The 22,135-nt window shown below is 41.8% G+C and overlaps 1 protein-coding gene across 10 annotated transcripts in view; it reads left to right on the forward strand.

Annotated features, from left to right (window-relative positions):
- Nucleotides 1-22,135, forward strand: part of LOC143934045 (epsin-1-like) — a 150,503-nt gene that overhangs the window by 84,399 nt on the left and 43,969 nt on the right. For 6 of the 10 annotated variants that reach the window (XM_077457306.1, XM_077457307.1, XM_077457309.1 and 3 more), the window contains 3 exons: nucleotides 13,056-13,139; nucleotides 14,779-15,076; nucleotides 20,287-20,442. In XM_077457306.1, coding sequence (XP_077313432.1) covers nucleotides 13,056-13,139; nucleotides 14,779-15,076; nucleotides 20,287-20,442 — 538 coding nt within the window. Of the gene's footprint in view, nucleotides 1-3,295; nucleotides 3,368-13,055; nucleotides 13,140-14,778; nucleotides 15,077-20,286; nucleotides 20,443-22,135 lie in introns of all 10 variants that reach the window. The other 4 variants (XM_077457305.1, XM_077457304.1, XM_077457302.1 and 1 more) reach the window with 1 other exon arrangement.

Here is a 22,135-nt window from a genome sequence, read left to right on the forward strand (position 1 = left end):
TATGAGGCTGAATGTGGGAATTGCCATTGATGATTTGGTATATAATTGCAGACTTCAAGGTTTTCACCCTGGTGCTTTCCATACTTGTGTGCTTTTCGTCTTTAGGTAAGTGACTTGGGTAGTAAACCAGAATCGAGATGACAACTCTGGAGCCTGCAAGTCGTCAATGACATCTCCCGTAATTATTTCCTCATAGTTTCCCTTAAAAGTTTTAATAGTTATATTTTTATTTACCATTATTTGTTGTTGGATTGACGGACATTATGCCTATGTACAACATTTAAGTGGCTTTCAGGGTAAATAGAGTCCAGCCAAAACAAATTAAGATTTGGGAAGATTTTACAGACCTTGGGGTACTGCTGGCTTCTTTGAAATGTATAGAACCAACAGAAAATTTCCTTTCCTTTCCACAAGTGCTCGGCCATTTTTAGGCTTGTTCCCAAATAATTCTTTGGTGCCCAAGTTGTTTCTATGAAAGTTACTTGCCTTTTCCTGGAAAATGGCCAAAAACCTTGATTTATCCTAACAAATGGCATAGTGCACATGTGCATTTTGGGGAGGGGGCCTTGTTGTTTTAAGGCCTTCCTCCTCTTATCTTCTCTTCCCTCCTCCTACCTATTCTGGTCTGGACTTTTGACCCTGCTACTTTGGCTTCCCTGTGTCAGTGAACAGCAGCTGCAGGGGAGAGGAGGCAGCACCAACAATGGCTGGGCAATGGGAGACCTCATAGCTCTTGGAATTCCGAACTGTTGAATGTTCCTTGACACAGGGGAGTCGGAACTGCCAGACTGGAAAGAAAAAAAAGGTAAGTCTACAGATTGTTTTTTTTTTTTTTTTTTTTTTTTTTTTTTCCCACATGGTATTTGGGAGGGCGAAGGGGGATGTCTTGAATATTAGTTGGTGTTGGGCTTCCTACCACTCCCAGCCCACTCGCTGGTCATTAAGAGCAGAAGCAGTTCATTCTGCTCTGTCCTACTATCTGCTTGTTACTTGCAATTTAATTTGCTTGCAGAGCACATTTTTGGCTCCCAGTCCTGCGCCCTCTCTGGATCTTAGTGCTCCTGTATACAGTATAGGCTGCTGTCAAATGCTATTTGGATACTGAAACTAGAAAAAAGTTGAATAAAGACCTGCATTATTTCTCTTTTTTACATCTGCTTAAAGTTCTGCTTAAACTCTGTTCAGTCCATTCCATTCTTTTGGTTTCATCCTGTGTGTTCTTGCATAATACAATAATAGTCAGGACAGATCCAGGAATTCTTGCAGGTTATTCTTCCTTAAAGCGGTAGTAAACCCGCATTTTTTTTTTTTTTTTTTTTTAAACCTGCAAAGCAAAAGGCATAATGAGCTAGTATGCACCGCATACTAGCTCATTATGAAATACTTACCTTAGAACGAGGCCCCGACATCTCGCCCGATCCACGCCGAGGAAGCCGACATGCTCCCTCGGCGTCTCTTCCGGGTATCGCGGCTCCGGCGCTGTGAGTGGCCGGAGCCGCGATATCGTCACTCCCGCGCATGCGCGCGGGAGATTTAAATCCGGCCGGACGAGCGCTGCCGGATTTTCGCGGAGAGAACCCCCTTGTGCGCATGCGCCGCTGCAGTCAGCGGCGCATACCGAGGGGAATATCTCCTAAACCGTACAGGTTTAGGAGATATTTTTTTTACCTACAGGTAAGCCTTATTATAGGCTTTCCTGTAGGTAAAAGTTAAAAAAGTGGGTTTACTTCCACTTTAACAAGTACACGGCTCTACAAATCCAGCTGTTGTCCCACGGTGTCTGGTCAAAGTAGTGAGATTGATGGTTGATGTTCAACTTGAAACTAAAGCTAGCCACACACTTGTGTGTTGTGTGTGTGTGTGTTTTTTTTTTTTTTTTTTTTTTTCTTTCTTCTGCAGCTGAAAAAAAAAATCCACTATCATTCAGTGTATGGCCAGCTTTACATTTGATCCTTTTGTTGTCCTCATTTTACTCTGCTATCCCTTGTAAGTCACTCTGGCTTATCTTGGCCTCCTGTTCACACATTGTGTGGTGAAAAAGGTCTGATCATTAAGCGGTTGAACTTCCATTCGTTTGGATGACTTGTGAAATTGGCTCGCATTTTTACAGTTTGTGAGAGATGCTTTCAGTTTTGTGCAGTGGTGTCTATTACTCCTTGAAATTCTCAATTTGTTTCTTTTACAGGATCTCTTTGCAGGTTTTTCTCGCCATTGCTTTTGTTAAACTTGCGCTTTTTCCTGCACACTTAAAGGGTTTCTGCAGCTGATGTTTTACTATGCTCAAATTAAAGGTCAGATTCTTGGGCTATCCCGAGGAACCACTTCACTTTCCTGTAGATCACCCTATCTGTAGTGATTAAAGCTGAAGGTTAAACTGCTTATCTTGACTTTTCTGGTACCCCCCCCCCCCCCCTTCCTTCATAAACATGGTAATACTTTTATTTAAAAAAGGGTTTTGGTTGTGATGGGACAACCTCCAGACAGGGTATGAGGTGGTTTCTATCTGACTTGCTGAAGCTTGAAAAGCTCAGTGTGCAGAAGAATCAGAGCAATTAAAGTTGAGGAGCAGAGCCTTTTTATAACCGTGCAAGACTGAAGGTATAACTGGAATTTTAGTTACATTAAGATGATGGTTACAGTTCCTTTTTGGACCAGAAGAAAGACCCTACATTTCCCTTCTCAGTTCATAAACTTTTGTTCTTCTACCCCTTACTTCCTGTTACCAGCATGTACCATTTTTTGCTGAGGTTTGGTTTACCTATCTGTATTTACATTTAACCTTTGCGTTTTGTTCTTCTTTTGGTTTTTGGCCGCAGTATTCCCAGCTTCAGCCTTTCAAACTCTGCCTAGATTGTTCAAAAATTGATAGGTTAGTAGTTATTTATGGTTTGTTGTTCACTATCTCTTAGCTTACCATGTGTTGCCACCGAATTGGAAATAATACCATACAAAGTACCATGGAAGGTTGGCGTTATTTAAAAAAAAAAAATCAACCTAGTTTTTTTTTTTTTTTTTTTTTTTCCCCCATAAAATTTTGAATGGCCAGTTGAACATTTTCATATAATTCTGCCATACATAATTTTACAATATTTTTTTGTTTTAAATGTTGTGTCCAGTGTCTTAATTCTAGTTAGAAGATCTGAAGCTGTGGTATATATATGGCAGTTTATAAAGTTTGAACTCATCTGTCCTTGTTTGCCTATTTTTCCCCTTCCCTCCATGTGTTATTTTTTTTGTGGTTCTTTTCCCACCATGCTGGTGTGTCTTGTGCTTTTATTTTGTTTTTCTTTCCCAGCCCCCGCCTGTGTCCGAAGAAGAATTGCAGCTTCAGCTTGCACTTAGCTTGAGCAAAGAGGAACACGACAAGGTAGAGCTAATGCGTTTTTGTAACCAAAACCAAAATAATTCTAATAGCAAATTTAACAATCAGTCCCCTGACGACAGTCTGTCCATTGTGCTGTTGTTTTCCTCTAGTACTTGAAAAGACAGGATAAACGCTAAGGTTCTAATTAACCCCCACTAACCCCTGTCTGCCTTCTTTCGCTCACCGCTAGCTTTATTTGAGTTTGAGAAACGATCATATGTTCAAGTGTTAGTCCACACCAAGGGAGATACTGACCACACATGCACTTATATGGATGCTTAAATTACTGCAATAATCCTCTCCATCTCCCACAAAAACCCATAACCGATCTTTCTGCCATTAAATTCTCTTGGCAGACTTTTTTTTTTTTTTTTTTTTTTTTAATGCCAGATTTCAGATACCATGGTGACCATCACTTTTAAATGAGCTTTGGCTCAAACTGATAACGGGCAAAAAAATTATACATTTTGGTCAAATATGATATTCAACCAGGTCCTAATTTTTCTTTTTGATTTAAAACAATCTTTATGTAGGAGGTGCTGCTTGGTTTTTGATGGGTGTAATTTCTTTTTATTAAAAAAAATTGTCTAATCCATTGATTATATTGCTACGTGCATGATCATTATTTATTATTGTTGAGAATGTGGGCCAGTCCTTGGTGTTTGGGCAAGTTCTTTAATGCCTAAGTTTATTCTAAATGTATTTTTTAAATATCAGCACAAAGGGAATTACTTAGTCGGTACAATGTGTCCCTTGCACTGCTGGGTGCTCATTTTGGTTGAATCTCCTCCCACACCAATGGTAATTTTTTTATTTTTTTGGTGCTGTGAAGAGTGGAACAAAATAACCTGGCATGTACACTCCTTAGGAGTGCAGACTATGCCTGCCCTTTACGCTTACCTTCTCTATTCTTAGAAGCTGTACTAGAGCATCTTTGAATTAAAAACTATGAATGGAGGAGACAGAGCTTTCATTCATCTACCCGTCCTCAACTCAGATTGTTTTTAATTATAAGCAAAGCTATAGTACAATTTCTGTGTATATGGAGGAGATGGGCAGAAAAGGAAGGCATAGTCAACCCTTTTGAGTGCATTTGACAGGTCTCTCTGTTCCTTTAAGCCCTAAAGCTAGATTATCAATGGAAGAAAAAAAAAACAGTGAGGGGGAGGCGCCGACCTGAGTGTAGTATTAAAATTATGACTTTATTCGGATAAGATTAAAAACCCTTACAAGATGATAGAAGATGCACGCTCGTCAAAGTAAAGTCCTGGCATTCCACATGGCTCTGTGGGTCCACTGCTGTTCTGGATAGCTGGAAAGGATTGAGCAGCTGGCTGGAATGGATCAGTGTTTCTCCAGGAGCAAAGGAACCAACCATCTCCAAATAGACCAGCATGGACCGTGGAATAGGAAGTGATGTGGGACCCACAGCCATGTAAAAAGCCAGGACCGCACTTTACTTTGATGAGCATGCATCTTCTATCATCTTGTAAGTGTTTTTAATCTTATCCTATTTTCTATTTAAAGTCATCATTTTAATACTACATTCAGGTCGGTGCCTCACCCTCCCTGTTTGCTTCTTACAGTTTCTGGACACTCTGAAGGATGGCTGCCTTCCTTTTTAACCCTTAATACCCCTTTCTATGCATACATTACCATCCAGTTATTACAGCCACAATCTATACCCCTAAGGATTACTCCATCTGGAGATGCTGCTAACTGGAAGATTATCGATGGAAGAAAGATTTAGACTAAAGCAGCAGCCGGCAGCACAAGGGACACAACACATTGCAAATTTTTTTGTTTACTAAGCTTAGGTTTTTAAGGGAATCTGTCACAATTCCATAAAATGTATACTATACAACCAGGAGTCTGTGTGTTCCTGGCCATTACACCTCTATGTTGGACATACCATTCCAAACCATGGGAAATTTAATATAGAATTGCCTATCCCTTTCAGGCTAGAACAGTCTCCACTTTTCTGGAAAGGCTTTCCACAATATTCGAGTGTCTGTTGCAATTGGTGTCCATTTAGCCAAAGAATCATAAGGTCACATACTTATGCTTGTCAAGAATTCCTGCTTGTAAATCATTATTCCAACTCATTCAATAATACAAAAGTCAGACCTCTGTGTAAACCACTTGGGTTTCTCCACACCAAACTCCTTTAAAGCATGTTTTTTGGGTCTGGTTTTCTGAACATGCTAGAACAGAAAAGGGCCTTCCATAAATGGTCACGGCACACAGTTGCCTAAAATGTATGTTGTAGCAGTAACAATACCCTTCACTGAAAATACCTGAATCCAATAACTTGTAAGGGTGCCTACATGCTTTTTCCTATATAGTAGGTGTGCTAGTTGGGTGTCGGCAAGCTTTTGACCATATAGTGTATAGCAGTACTGTCTGTAGCTGCCAGTTTTGTTACTGCTATGGAAGTAGTATGTGTGCTCTAAGGCAGACAAATTCTTTCCTTCAAACATGGTTTGCCTTGGTTCCCTCATCATAGAGTGGGGGGGGGGGGGGTCCATCCCTGTTGGGAGAACACAGTGATTATTGCTAGCGGCTAGAACAGCTGCTAGCTATAATCACATGTAAAATCCATCAGGCTGTTAAAGCCTGCCCATACATGGTTTGAATCTTGGTCGGTTCCTACTGAGCCTGCTGAGATTTGGACTGTCTATTGCTGGCCTTAGTTGGAAAGTAGTTGCTTTCCTTTTGGTTTTCAAGACTGGTGCCCTGTTTTGTGACAGATTCTCTTTCAATTGTGCCTTTGCTTACAGTCAAGACTATCTTCCAAAATGGACTGCAAGTTGAAATACAGCATGCATTTCAAGTTTTTGTTGGCAGACCCCATTAATTGACTGGTGTATACAGTGTTTAAAACGTTTTCCTAATGCAGTGCTTCTTGAAACTGGTCCTTTTGGAAAGAGTTTATTTTCTAATCCATACAGCTTGTGCGAAGTAACTTTGTTTATGATCTCTTAAGCCCCAAGTCTCACTTTGCTGTTTTTCTTTCTTTATATCTTTATGCTAAATATTAATTTTTGCTTTGATTTACTGTAATTTAAGCTTTTGTCATTCCAGAGCTTTCCCTAGATACATTGCTCTTTCTAGCAATTAGGAGTCTCTAGTGTCTTTTTTGTATTTTGAGTGTTAATTAACCATGCTAACTTAATCACTTTGCTTGTGTGTATTGTATGGATTTCAGTACTAATTATTCTGAAAGCTTTTGTGACAGATGCAATGTGTACAGAGTTCTCGTTTTTGAGGTTCTATCTTCTGAATCTACTACAGTATTGGATTGTAACCCTTCAATATGTTCTCAATGAAGGCATGTTTTGTAATCCTAAAGATGATTAAAAACTTTTCATTAATGATGTAAAGAAGTAATGTTTGTACGTGTGTGTTTTACATCTTGGGTTTCTTGATCTTGAAATCGGAAATCAAGGTAAGTGTAGAAAGGTTAATAGTCCTATAAACTCAAATACTTGGTATACTAGTATTTTGCCATTTTAAGATCTGTCAAAATGTGGATTTTGCTCAACTTGATCACACTCCTTTTTTTTTCATATTTAATTTGTTACATTTTAGTTACATCTATTGGAAAATTAATATGTAATTGGCCTCTGATATCCTACACCCTTCTGTCAATTTTAACTGTACAACTCTATATGGGTTCATCTTTTGCTTGTTGCCCAGCGAATATGGACTTGACATACACAACTGTAAAGTACTTCCAGTCTTGAAGCCATTTCCAAGGCTTTCCTCATGTGTATGTAGCCTATTTACAGTTGGATCCCCTTTATTGAGAAGGATGGGAGGCAAGAGGCTTATCTTATGCATATTTATTGCACTCTGCTGCTGGGACCTTTATAATTATATCATATCCCCATTGGAGCTAGTGCTCTTTTAAGAACATTTTTTTTTTTTAAATGCTCGTATTTTTGACATTGCATTTTTGATGCTTAATACCCTTTATTTTGCGATGGAATTGATTTCATCACTTAGAAATATCAAGCCGTGTATTAATTTTACTAACTGGGAACTACTATTGATACATGGGGAAAATTTTTGCTACATTATTGGTTCATAAAGGACAACCACGCCTTTATTTTAAAAGTCAATATTGTAGTATGCCTAGCACACTTATTAAATCAGCAGTATACCTGTATATGCTGTACCTCTTTTCCAAATAAAATGATATTTTGTCATGATCTAACTTAACTCTTTGCATAAATCCAAAACTATGACAACCTAAATAACTAGGCCATCCAGGCTCATGTGGAGCAACAAGTTCACAGGAAGTGCTATTTTATATTCTCTAAATACTAGCATTCAATGCACCTGAAGAAACTTGCGCCTGCCTGCTCTCCCTTAGTGCAGGGGCACATAACTCTATTTCATTGCAGGCTGCATTCGCAGTATGGTTTTCCTTAAAGGCCAGGTTATATCTTGGGTGCGCTACATAAAGAGTGCAGGATTCAGGAGTGCATTAGGTGCAGAGCTCAGGATTATGCTATGTACAGAATGCAGGGATCAGGAGTGCATTAAGTACAGAGCGCAGTGCTCAGGATTATTCTACATGCAAGGTTCAAGGATGTGCTGTGTACGGAGTGCAGGGTTTAGGGGCGCACTATCCAGTGTGCAACCCCAACTGCCCTCCCTGAAGCTTCCTCACATCTCTACTACTTTCATGTGTAGGCAGCTCAACCTCACCTTGCAGGGTGATCCTTCTCTCCCTCAGATTCTGGAGATCTGTCCCAATCATGAGTGCATGCAGGGATCTGTTATTTCTGGGAGCCGCTTAAAGCAAAGTCGTCCCTTGTAAACACAGAAGCCTTCTGTGTTTACAGGTAACAGCAGGGAGCAAAGGATGAGAGCAAGAGGTGGTAGAATGGAGTTCTGGCTGCAAAACTTGGTGCGAGAGCCACATGACAAGGCCTGGAGGGCCAGATTCGGCCCACGGCCTTGTGTTTGTCATATGTGCATTTAGTGTGACCCACCTGTTGCATGCTTGGTGAACATACTGAGGAGATTTAACCACACTAAACGGAAGAGTGATACACCCATCCTTGGCACACTTGGGTGAGGCTGACAATACTCAGCAAGCAGGCAAGTTTTTAGAATATTAACTAATTGGCTTTCCCCTCAGTTTGTCCCACCTACCTGTTGGCCATTTGGTTAGCAAGGTTTTCCCATATGCATTGAATGCTGGGACTTGTAGAACACAGGAAAGTACTTCTGGTGTACTCATTCTTTCAAAGGATGGTCAGTAATGTTGGCGGCCACTGTTTTGGTTGAGCTTTATAAAAGAGTTGGTACTAATCTGTCTGGTCTTCGGATGGGGTAGTTGAAGGAATGCATCGCCTTTATATGCGGACAACATGCTATAGTATCTGCAGGATCCCAGTCCCTCACTCTGAGCGGCCTTCGGGCTGATACAGGAGTTTGGAGACTATGCGGAGTTACGAATTAACTGGGCAAAGTAATTCCTATTTCTCATCGATGAAGCTGTGGCGGTTTCCTCCAGACTGCCCCATTCCTCTGTTGGAATTGTTTAAATAATTGGAGATTTTGGTGCAGCTCCCTATTTCAAGGTTCTTGGAACTAAATTTGACACCAATTATAGGAGCTTTTTTCGAGAGAGGGTGCAGAAATGGCAGACTCTACCTCTTACAGTGATGGTTTGCATAAACCTGTTTTAAATTATATTTTTTTTGTGGGGATCTCACTCCCCCAGTCTCTCCCTGGCTGTACTGAAATTGCCGGTTATGAGGGGGACTAGCCCTTCCAGACTTGCGTTCATATTTTTTGGCCTCCCAAATGTCCTTACATTGGTGGTGTTTTCCCCAGATTCCTAATGCGACTACGTTGCTGGATGCTGCAGTAGCTACTTCGCAGTAAACTCCTCCTGAATATAAGAGGGAGGTTCTGGGTAGAAATGTGGGTTCCGTTATGGCACTTCTTGGGAAGATATTTAATCTCTGTGTGCAGGAGATGGGCCCTTAAGGTTGTTCCCCGGTGGTCCACTGTGGTATAATCGATCGTTGGGAGAGTTCTTTAAACTGGAAGATGGCTGTGTATGGGGTAAAGTATTTACATCATATACTAGTATGGCACAATGTCCACCTTTGCTCAATTATAGGAACAGTTTGGGATACCTAGGACTTGGCATTTCCGATATGCTCAGTTATGTCATGCTGCTGTAGTGCAGTTTGGTAGTGGGGAGGTTAGGGTTCAAAATACAGCTATTTTTTTCCTGTTGAACCCTGATCCAGCCAAACGCATCTCCAGATACTTTTGGGAGGTGGGGGGGGGGGGGGGCTCCTGGGTTTCTAGCCAGGGCTAGGTGTCGCTGGGTGGCTTTTGTACCAGAGTTGTCAGAGGAGTTGTGGCACAAAGTTCTGGATACTTAGCTCAACTCTGTCATCTCTTCCACAGATAGGATGATTCAGCTTAGATACCTTCATCAGATGCATTATACACCAGCTAGATTATTTTCAATGCTTTAGGGAGAATCTGCTTCCTGTCACAAATGTATTGGGGCGGAAGGAACTTTTATTCACATGGTCTGGGAATGCCCCAAGATACGCCCCCTGTGGTCTATGGTGACTGAATTTATATCTGATAAATTTGCCCTCCCTAATATATGTTCCCCCTTGAGATGCCTCCTGGGAATTTTTGACCAAGAGGAGGTGAATATATTTACTAAACTATTTCTAAGGATTCTATATTTTGGAGTCCGGAAACCTTATTGCGAAGAAGTGGATCTATGGAGAACAACTGACAGTAGGGGATGTGGTTGAAAGTTGTGAATGCGGATATTCTATACCGGATGACGTATAACGCCAGGGGAGCTTCCAAGAAGTTTAGGTGGGTTGACTCAAAGGATACGCTGGAGGAAAATGTAGCTCAGAGCAGGATTAGGAGTTGTGCTTATCCTGCTTCCTAGGCCTCACTGGAGGGGGAGGGTATAGGTACAACACACTGATGAAATGAAGAGGCTTTAGGGTGCCTACTCTATATCCCATTGGCCATAGTTCTAGGTAATAAGTTGGGATACCTGTCGGGGAGGGAGGTAGGGGCTCTGGTCTTTTCGGGGGGGTCTGTGTCCTGTTGGGGGGGGGGGGGGAGTTTCCGGTTTACAGGTTTGAATTTGGGACTCTGGCAGGGGGGGGGGGGGGTGATGGCCTTGATAACTAGATCCTTGGAAAATTTCTTCTGTACCTGTTCATGTTGTCTCGCTTACCTGGCATTTTGTCTGTATTTTTTTTTTTTTTTTGTTATGCTAAAATAAAAAAATAAAATCTTTTGAGAGTTAGGGTCCTTTCACACGGGGCGGATCAGTTTGCGTGGATATCCGTTTGCTCAGCGGGGATCACTCCATCGATCCCCGCTGAGCAGGGAGATGACAGGTCCGTCTCTGCACACTGCGCAGGGACGGATCTGTCACAGCGCCGCTCTCCCCTATGGGAGATCGGATGACGACGGACCGCAGTGCCCGTCGTCATCCGATCCGCAGACGGATGGAAAAATAGCTTTTTCCTCCGTTGCACTTTTTCGGATCGGAGCGGGTCGGATGTCAGCGGACATGTCACCGCTGACATCTGACGCTCCATAGACCTCTATGGAGCACCCGTTCAGGTCCGCCTGAAAAACTGACAGGCGGGCCTGAATGGGACGTCAGTGTGAAAGAGGCCTTAGACTGTGAAAAATCTTAATTTTATGTGGAAACAAGTTATAGCATTTAATGTAATTAATCTGCTAGGCTTCATACAATATTGATTTATGAAATGTGTGGTTGTCCTTTTCAGTTTTTAATTACAGTGTAGTATTTGTAGGTTCATAGGGTACAAAGGGTTTACCATACATATTTGTGTGATAGTTTGACATCCACACTGGTATGTTATATTCAGCAGACCATTTACAGATCATCCATGTGACTGTTATTTCCTCAATCCTCCTGCTTTATGGCATGCTTAACTGTTAATAATTACCATCAATGGACTACTTGGCCTTCCAAGCATAAAGCGCTGGATTTTTATTACAGTAAATAGGTTGTGCAACACTGATGACAAATGTGCATGTGCAAATTTTACTTAATCAATAACAAAGACAGTTTGGAAAGGGAAGTAACCGGAGACATCCAGATTATATATATATATATATATATATATATATATATATATATATATATATATATATATATATATATATATATATATATATATATAATATAAATTTTTAATCAGCGTGAGGAAGAATTGCATCCCTTATCAAGTTTTTAATGCTTTCTGTACCTTTCTCCTCAAATCCCTGGGCATTGGTCCCTTCTTTTTAGTAAATTTAATCATATACAGTATTACCTTGTAACATCTTCTAGTAGCTGGTGGAAGTGTTACTGGCTTCCTAGTCCATTATCCATAAGAATATATGGGAAAACTCAAGTCATTGAGAGGAAGTTAGAACTTCTGTTTATTGCAATACCCTACTTGTCATCGAGACAGGACAATAGGGGAAACGTCAACAATGGCACTTACTGCACTGCAGTAAAACCTCACAGGATCTAGGCCTTTCCCACTCCGTCTGAAACTATAATTTAAAAGAATGTAGCAGTAAGAAATGCTGCAGCTGCATTACCGGATTTCTTTCTGCAAATGCTAGTTATCCGGCTGTCTCTGGCTGAAATAAATTTAGATTTTCTGATCTGGTACAAACATATATAGTCAGAGTATGATCATGCTTAATCTGCAAGCTTTCCCACTTTTTATTATCCAGTTAAATAAGCCCAGTTGTGCACTATACAGTACATTTAAGGTGCTGGCAATGGCATCCAATTAGATTTGGGCTTTAATCTTTCTAACGATAATGTAGAAATGATGGCTAATTTTGTATTGCTTGCTGTAATTGTCTAATCTTCCATATGAGAGAGATAGATGGATATCTATCTCTAATATTATAAAATTTTACCCCCAGCCCCCCGTCTTTTAGTGTACAGAAAGTAACCTTATTTCCCATGTAAGTTTTTGTGTGTTTTATTTTTATTTTTTTATCCTTGCCAAGCTATTTGGTATCAATATTCTCATGAGAAGCCGCAATCTTGCTAAGTTTTTAACCAGTTTACTATATCAGTGTAAAGCATAATTAATTTGCTTTAGTGACTCTTTATTATCAGCTTTTTAAAAGGTAAATGCAAGTCAGACTTGGACCTACTATATAGTATAATATACGTCTTCTTCAAACACCGGTTTGATTGATAAAAGTTTGCAGCAAAGTCTCTGCAAGTGTGCTAATTATGAAAAACCCAGGACCACTCAATTTGGAGCTTAACTAATTTGGAATTCAAAAACCATTCATGGAGTCGGTGTAAAACTTTAAGTTAGCAGATGTAACAGGCTTGCAGTGATTCCAGCAGTAAAGCCTACGTAATGTTGGGTGTAAGCTTTAAACAAAATTCAGAAACTTGTATAAAGTTCTGGAATATTTGGGCTGCACTAGAGATGCTGTTCCCTTTTTTTTTTTTTTTTTTTAATTCAGTTTAGCAAGATTGCTGTATCCACCCTTCACTCAGAAACATCATGATATTCTCTGTCCACATTGTCAAAGTTGGATGTAGTATTGATTACACTTTTCATGCAGTGACTGTCCCTGTCCAAAGGGGCTCATTTACAGTGTTCTTTTTTCATATTAGGAGGAGAGAATCAGGCGGGGCGATGACCTCAGACTCCAGATGGCCATTGAAGAAAGCAAAAAGGAGGCTCCAACCAAGGAAGAGGTGAATTCACTTTACCTTGACATTTCTGCGCGATATGCAGATCCTTTGTGACAGAATATTGATTTGCATTAGTGTTTCTCAAACTTTTTTTCAGTCAAGACACCCTTTTAAAATGGACAGTCTCGAGGCACCCCATTCTAAAATGTAAAGAAAATATTCTGTTAGCTTTTTATGATCTAGCAACATCCACACATGTAGGGCACCCGACTCTAGAGGTGATTTATTCTTCCAAAGCAAATACCCTTTTGCACACTGGTACTGACTAGTATTCCAGTATTTCTCTTCTCCCTCAATTTCTGTCCATCGGTCAGCTAATGCCACCCTAGAGGGAGAGGGGCACAGTGGGGTCAAACAAGGATGCTGTGGAGGCAACAGACATCCCCCTTATTAACTGATGTCGTCGTTAGTTAGGATACCAGTGTCTAGAACGTCGTAATGGTGCATAATGAAAACTCATGGCTTTGTGTAACTAAAAGGCAGGCTCGATCCACTTGCAGTCTTGGATACAATTTTTGATACATTTGTAGGCATTTTGCAAAGGCACCCCTGAAGAAACCTCAAGGCACCCTGGTTGAAAAAAGGCTCTTCTATACATTAAGTATTAAAATCTAACAAGGCAGATGTAAATCCAATTGCTAAAAGCGCTGATTTCTTTGAGGGATGCTGCTTGATTGTAAGAAACCTAGGGTTATATCATTGCCTACAGGGTAAATGGACACTAGGCACATAAAAAACTGAAGGCCTGACCTTTAAGGTTGTAACCCCCCCTCTACCCTGTATCTGCCCAGTTACATTTATTGAACTTGTCAATGTGTTTTCATGAGCCATAAGCTCTCCCCTGGATAATTTTCATGTTCTAGCCATTTTTGCATTCCTAGAGTGTTAAAGCTGGCCATATGTGGTGCAAATTAGTATTTTTTTTTTTCTTTTCTGCAACCGTGGGTTGCAGGAAAGAAAATTGCTATATTCCCCCATCAACACAGACCGTGTTCATAGGGAAATCCCTCCCGCAGAGCAGGGGGGCGCAGGGAGTCATCCTTGCTGGGACAACACAGTGATTATTGCTAGCAGCTATAGCCACTGGCAATATTCAAATAAAAAAAAAACATGTTGGTTGTACCCAAGTTGATCGATCGATAAACGTATGATCGGCCTGTCCATGCTGAATCAGCCAAGATTTGAACCTTTGGCAGGCTTGGATCTAACGGGCAGCTTTTCTTAATAGACAACGCCTGGACACTGTCACCTGTATCCCACCTGTGTTTATGAATGACCCAGCCTGCAGCTAATTAGACTGGAAAAAAAAAATACCATGGAAGTTCACTTAGAGAAGAGTTTGGAGGGTGTCCAAGTTTGTCTCTACTCTTGATGAAACATTTGGCCCACCTATCGATACTTGCCCTCACTGACTTCTCCTGCATCAGTCAACTTTTCTAGCCCATGGGAATAATCAGTATTTCTTGGTTCGCTTTCTCAAGAAAACCTGTCCCCCTTGCCATGAATAATCAGTGAAACATCCTATTTAAGTTTATGCCCACATCTAGTATCCATTTCTTTCTGATAGTGTGTGTGGTGTGTGTGTTTTTTTTTTTTTTTTTTTTTTTTTTTTTTTTTAACTATATATGGTTTTATGTTTCAGTCTTCCCTAATGGACTTAGCAGATGTGTTCAGCTCTCCACCTGCTGCAGTCGCCGCATCAGATCCATGGGGGTCAACAGCTGCTCCTCCTTCAGACCCTTGGGCAGGGGCAGTTACAACGTCTACAGTACCTGTCGCGTCTGACCCCTGGGGAGGCCCTCCGGTTGCCACAGGTGCAAGCACAGATCCGTGGGGGGCTGGTGTCCAGTCTGCCGGTACAGCTAGCGACCCATGGGCAGGGAAACCAGCTGTTTCTTCCATCGAAGCCAAGTCTGTCTCCGATCCATGGAATCCAGGAGGTAGGTGCTTTTTAAACTTGTACTAACTGTGTGGTCATTATGAAATCCTTACCCTAGAACAAAGCCCTCCAGCGGCGCCCGCACACCGATGGGGCAGGTGACATCTTCCCCGGTCTGTCTTCTGGGTTTGCGGGCTCTAACGCTGTGAGTGGGCCGAGCCGCGGTGAAGTCACTCCTGCGCATGCGCGCGGGAGCTGCTGTCTATGGCACATGTGTTATTTGCGATACTAATTTTCAATTTTTTTGTTTTTGTAAAATGTACTGACCCCGATCTTTGACCCGGAACTTGATCTTGGACCCTTATCTTAAACCTGGCACTGACCTAGATCAAACCTTAATCTAGCTTTTTTTTTTTTTTTCTCTTTTACAAACTTTTGTTTACAACTTTCTCCCCTGGCAATGAGAGAAAAATAAAATGCATCTTTCTCTCTATTCAGAGGAGAGAGAATGCATGGGCCAGCTGCACAGTGACTGATCACTGCAATGGCTAATCAGAGGCTAGCTCAGTGATCAGGTGATCGGACACCAGAATTCCTGGTTCCCAATCGTTCTCACCAGACCCAGGGCTCTCCTGACTCCTTCCCTCCTCGCTGCACAGATTAATAGTAGCGGGAGCCATTGGCACAGGAAGCCGCTTCCTATGGGGGCACTCACTGAGGAGCCAGGAGCGATGGCAGGAGACCCCAGAAGATGATCAGGACTGCTCTGTTTAAAGTAACATTAAACATTGCACAGAGCAGGTAAGTATGATAGGTTTGTTAAAGGGGGGGAAAAAATCAAAGCTTTTAATGTTACTTTAAACGTCACTGCAAATTACTGCTAAGCTAGAGCCTTTTATAGGGGACATTCTTAATCCTTTACAGAAAATCTGTAAGGTGAACTCAGGCCTCCCCCGGTCCTGCTTACCCATAGTCCTGCGATCCCCACTGTTAGAAACCGCGGCCCCCCACTTCACAGGTCCTGGGATTTGAAATCCCCACAGCTTAATCCCCCATCTATATTTTTCTCAGTGCGTACGGATAGGAGGCATTCTTATTGGTCCGCACTATCACATAGATGACACTGACCAATCGGAATGTGCCTAGCCTGTTCTGTCGGTGCTGAAAGGGAAAGCCAGGAGGATTGCAAATCTCTGGACCGGTAAAGCAGCATCCCTGACAGCAGGGGATCGTGGGACTCTGATACAGCGAGACGGGGGGGGGGGTCCAATGTAAGATCACCTTACAGATTTTCTGTAAAGATGAACTTGACCTTTTAAAGTGCACCTAAGCCGAAAACTTTTTTTTTTTTTTTTTTTACTTTTATCTTGCGCATGGATGGGTTAAAACCCCATGCAGATTTTTTATTTTTTTGTCATCTGTTCTATTCCTATTCTGGTGACAGATTTCTCACCACGTTCTCCCCTTGTGACAGTGATCAGTATGAAAAAAAAGAGCAGGAACCCAGAACTCAATAAAAATCTTCAGCTTTTTTTGTTTGTTTTTTGGGGGCTTTTCAGGCGTTATAGCGTTAAAAATAGTGTCTTTAAGCGCCTCTCAAGCCGCCCCAGTGGGAAAGCCAGAGTGCTTTCACACTGGGGAGGTGCGCTTTCAGGACAGGAAAAGTCCTGCAAGCAGCATCTTTGGGGCGGTGCAGGAGCAGTTTATACACCGTTCCCACACCGCCCCTGCCCATTGAAATTAATGGCCAGCGCTGCCCAAGTGCCGTAACACAGGCGCTGTTAACCCGCTTTTAAATTGCCCCGCTAGCAGCCGAAAAGTGCCACTATATCAGCTGAGGCCCACACCGCCCGAGTGTAAAAGGGGTCTTGGATACGTTAAGTAGAGGGTTTTATGCAACAGTTACCATGGGGGACAGTGAATGATCTTAAAAGCATGCATCCTTGGCTGTCCAGACACTGACCATCAGTGATATACAGTGAGGGACAAAAAAGTATTTGATCCCCTGCTGATTTTGTACATTTGACCACTGACAAAGAAATTATCAGTCTATCATTTTAATGATGGGTTTATTTTAACAACGAGAGAATAACAAAAATATCCAGAAGAGCGCATTTCAAAAAAGTTATAAATTGATTTGCATTTTAATGAGTGAAATAAGTATTTGATCCCCCATCAATCGGCAAGATTTCTGGCTCCTAGGTGCCTCCTATACAGGTAACGAGCTTAGATTAGGGGAGTACTCTTAGTGCCAGTTCACACTGGAAAAAGGTTCCTGTACTACGTGGGGGTGACTTTGGAGTGGCTTGCATTGACTTCTATTAAAGAAGTCCTTTGCAAGCTGCGCTGAGGTCGCGTTGTGCGGGGCAGCTTCAGAGTCAGACGACTTTGAAGCCGCCCCAGTGTGAACTTAGAGTGATCCAAATCTCAGCTTGTCTCTGTGGACAGGTAACAATCAGTGAGATTCCAATCTCTCCACCATGACCAAGACCACAGAGCTGTCAAAGGATGTCGGGGACAAGACTGTAGAACTAAACAAGGCTGGAATGGGATACAAAGACCATCGCCAAGCAGCTTGGTGATTGGGTGACAACAGATGGTGCGATTATTCGTAAATGGAAGAAACTCAAATTAACTGTCAATCTCCCTTGGTCTGGGGCTCCATGCAAAATCTCACCTCATGGAGTTTCAATGATCATGAGAATGGTAAGGTATCAGCCCAGAACTACACGGGAGAATCTTGTTAATGATTTTAAGGCAGCTGGAACCATAGTCACCAAGATAACAATTGGTAACCCACCTAGCCGTGAAGGACTGAAATCCTGCAGCGCCCGCAAGTTTGCCCATCTCGAGAAAGCACATGTACAGGCCCGTCTGAAGTTTGTTAATGAAGGTCTGAATGATTCAGAGGAGAACTGGGTCAAGTGTTGTGGTCAGATGAGACCAAAATCTAGCTCTTTGTCATCAACTCAACTTGCTTATGTTTGGAGGAGGAATGCTGCCTTTGATCCCAAGAACACCATCATCAAACATGGAGGTGGAAACCTATATGCTTTGGAGGTGTTTTTTTTTTGCTATAGGTGACAGGATAACTTCACCGCATCAAAGGGACAATGGACAGGGCCGTGTACCATCAAATCTTGGGTGAGAACCTCCTTCACTGAACCAGGCATTGAAAATGGGCCATGGATGGGTATTCCAGCATGACAATAACACAAACCACACAGCCAAGGCAACAAAGGAGTGGCTCAAGAAGCACATTTAAGGTCCTGGAGTGGCCTAGCAAGTCTCCAGACCTTAATCCCATAGAAAATATGTGGAGGAAGCTGAAGGTTTGCATTACCAAACAGCCTATCAGCCTAAAAAACCTTAATGATTTGGAGAGTATCTGCAACGAGGAGTGGGGAAAAAATCCCTCCTGAGATGTGTGCAAACCTGGTGGCTAACTACAAGAAACCTCAGACTTATTTTGTGATTTCCAACAAGGGTTTTGCCACCAAGTGCTAAGTCATATTTTGTGAAGGGTTCAAATGCCTATTTCCAGGGCTTCTTATTCAACAGGAATGCAGTGTCTGCACTTCCAGAACGGAATGTATGTCATGGCAAGAGGTGCTGGTGGGTCTGATGCTGGCTGCTGGGAAATCTATTGTTGCTGGAGAGGATCTATTTTTGCAAAAGAAGGGGGAATTTTGTTGCTGGGGAGTTTTTCTGTTACTTGTGGGAGATATGTGGTTGCTGGGGTGGGTCTTGTGTTGCTGGGGGGAGGGGGGTCAGTCATTGATGGGAGGGGTGTACTATTGAGGGAGGGGTCTTTGTTGCTGATTGCTGTTGGGTCTATTAATGCTGGCTACTGGGCAATCTATTGTTGGAGGGGATCTATTTTTGCTGTACCAGCTGTGCCACTGCTGGTATAGTCATCAGGATCTTCTGACAAAGCAAGCCTGCCACTATCATAAAGGAGTAGCTCACAGCCCATTTATGACTTCTATTTATTTCCCAAAAATACCTTCATCCAAAGAGTTAGATTTGATATTTTCCCTATACATCTCTGGAAATGTTAAGATCTTCTCTCCTAAACTTGTTTCATTCAGCAAACTTTCTTTTGTGTTCGATTCCTGATCTCATTGGTGATTAAGCAGAGAGGCTGCAGAATTGCAATGACTTGTGATGCATTCTCTAATGGTTTATCTACAAATGTCTAAAAAGCCTAAGTGCAGAAAAAATAAACACAAAAAAAAAAATCAGCATAAGGGGCATAACTTCACTCGTATCTATTAGATGAAATCCTCCTCTGTCCATATACCGACTCCCACCCCTGCCACCGCAATCAGGTTTTAATAGAACTCTAGAAGCTGTCGCAGGCTTTCATTAGGAGTGCCTGACCATGCCTTTTCTTTCCACCTAGGTCCTCCATTCATAGATGCCGTACTACAGCTTCTATAAATGGAGAGGGTGGGTGCATAATTGGGCATTCTTGATGAAACCCTGTGACTTTTCCCACAGTTTTATTAACCCCCACTGCACTGGAAGATTGCAGGGGTGGGGGGACAAGGGTGGAGGAGGATTTTACATAACAGGAGTGGAATCCGCACAAGGGACACATTCAGACTGTAAATTATGCCCCATGTGCTAAATTTTGTGGTTTTATATTTATGCCACACTCAGGCTTCAAGGCACACAAATAGTGCAGTATGTGCGTGCTAAAAATACACGGGGTGTGGGGGGGAAATTTACTAAAACTGAAGCAGACAGTTTGAAGCAGCTATACATAGTAACCAATCCATTTCTAGCTTCAGCTTTGAAAATGAAAGATGGAAGCTAATTGGTTGCCATGCACAGCTGCTCCAGATTCTGTTCTGTTTGTACCAAACTTCGTAAATTTCCCTCACTGTTTACCTTTTGTGAGCCGTTAAAGACCAGCATCATGGATCAGTATACCATTTACACAGTTAACATCTAGAATAACAGCATATGCAGAAAGAGGCTAAAGCTGGGCAATTTTTCAATAAACTGCAATTTTGTTGGGCCTTGTCGGGTTTTTAATACAAGCTTTTTCATGTCCTCCTTGAGCAGCCTTCCTGCTGATGAAGGGTGACATTTATTTATGCTTTGGAAGTAAGTTGCTCTCAGTTTTTGCCAAAATAAGACTGCAGGTATCAAGTAAGTATTTGACCATTACCTATGGTTTTTCTTGACTTGCATGTTTAGTAAGTGTACCATTGATACTGGTTTTATTTACAGTCGTACAATTCTCTTCTTCTATGCTTAAAGGTGCCACAACTACTGGCGGTGTGCAGACCAAAGATCCTTGGTCGTCAAGTCCATCTATGGCAGCTAAACAGACTACAGACCCTTGGGCTCCTGCTGCAACGTTTCCTGATCCATGGGGGGGCTCACCTTCTAAACCAAGTACCAATGGGACCATAGGTAGGTTTCTTTGGTGGGTATTGATGGTGGAAGGAAGTGGTTAGCCTGAAAAAAATCTACGTTTCCTCCCAAAATAAGACAAAACTTGAAATTTTCAAATGCCATTTTTCTCCAACCTAAAAGAAATTGTTTCAAAAGGCTCTGGTAGAGTTTTTCCACCCATCAGCAGTTGCCTTTGAAGTATGTTATGATAGAAGCTGGTAAAAGTTGTCCCCAAATAATGGCTTCCTGGTGCGCTTTATATATTTTATTTTATTTTGCGGAGGGAAAAGTAGGTAGTAAGGAGGTACAGGCAGTCCCCGGGTAACGAACGGGTTAGGGACTGGCAGTTTGTTCTCTAGTCAAAAATGTTCGTAAGTCGGACGCACAGAACGGCAGAAACGTCGCTTTCCGATGTTCTGTTAAGTAGCCGCGCAGGCACAGACGTCGTTTTCCGATGTCAAAAAGTGGCCGCACAGAACGGCAGAGACGTCCTATTCGTAAGTAGGAGTCGTTCGCAAGTCGGACGTTCGTAACTCGGGGACTGCCTGTATAAGGTAAAGAGTCGGCAACTTGTCCTTTCGAAAAAATGATATTGAGTGGTATGTACAAAGTACAGTGGCTTGAGCGTTTCGGCAATAAGCCTTAATCATAGCCATAAAAAAACCTCTCAGGACATAGCATTTATATATAAACTTTTTGTCTAGGCATTACACTTTTCTTAGTTATATAGTTAGGTTGGAATAAAGACATAATCTATAGATGCCACCAAAAAGGATGCAGTTTGACTAACAACCACAGCCTAGAAAAACTGGACTTTACATGCTCAATATGAGAGCCCATGATCGATTATAAAACCTAATGCATTTATTTGTATACATTAAAACACATGGATAAAATGCCCTATCCATTTCCATTACTGAGATGAATGCCCTACTACAGATGCCAGAAGTTTATGCATGTACATAATATGGAATGTAGATGTAGAATCTGTGTACTTTCAGTCATAAGGTCAACGCTTCACCAATTCTGGCTTCCTCAGGACCCAATATATTAGGGCAGCACCATATGCGAAAAATGCAATCAATGACGAAATATAATAAATTACAATCGTATGAATATCTATATGTAGATGTGCTCACATTATTAGCGGATCACAAGGCATCTAGTTACAATGTCTGGGACCAGGCAGAGGGACAGCAGAACCCAACCACACACGGGGCACCGCCAGAGACGGCATGTAGGTACAAAAGGATCTACAATGGCGAATTGTGACCGCTTAGAAAGAGAAGCCTCAAATAAGCACAAATCAGTAAATGGGCATACTTCCAAGAACACTAGCAGAGGCAGCAGGCTATAAAGTAGCATAGATCACATAGACATTCAGATCGCTAGATATTATTCATATTCTTTAGTATACATATTCTATAGAGTTTATCCAAAAAACAAAGGGAGATGTATTGGTTAGTGTGCATTAGTATTATCATTCAAAATCTCTTTTGAATGATAACACAAGGCTCCATTCTCCTTATAGCCGGAAGATCTGCAGGGGCACAACAGCATCCCCCAGGAATGCTAAAACTGCAACATTAGCAGTATTTTAACATGCAGCTCAGAGGCAAATGGAAATATGGCTGCTGCTACAGAGTTTGATTGCAGCTAAAGTGTGAACCATGTCTGAGGCTAAAACTGTATAAACATTTTTAACCTCACG

Source organism: Lithobates pipiens, unplaced genomic scaffold (assembly GCF_037356315.1).
Source record: "Lithobates pipiens isolate NorthernLeopardFrog02 unplaced genomic scaffold, aLitPip1_a1.2 Scaffold_27, whole genome shotgun sequence".
Classification (NCBI taxonomy): Eukaryota; Metazoa; Chordata; class Amphibia; order Anura; family Ranidae; genus Lithobates; species Lithobates pipiens.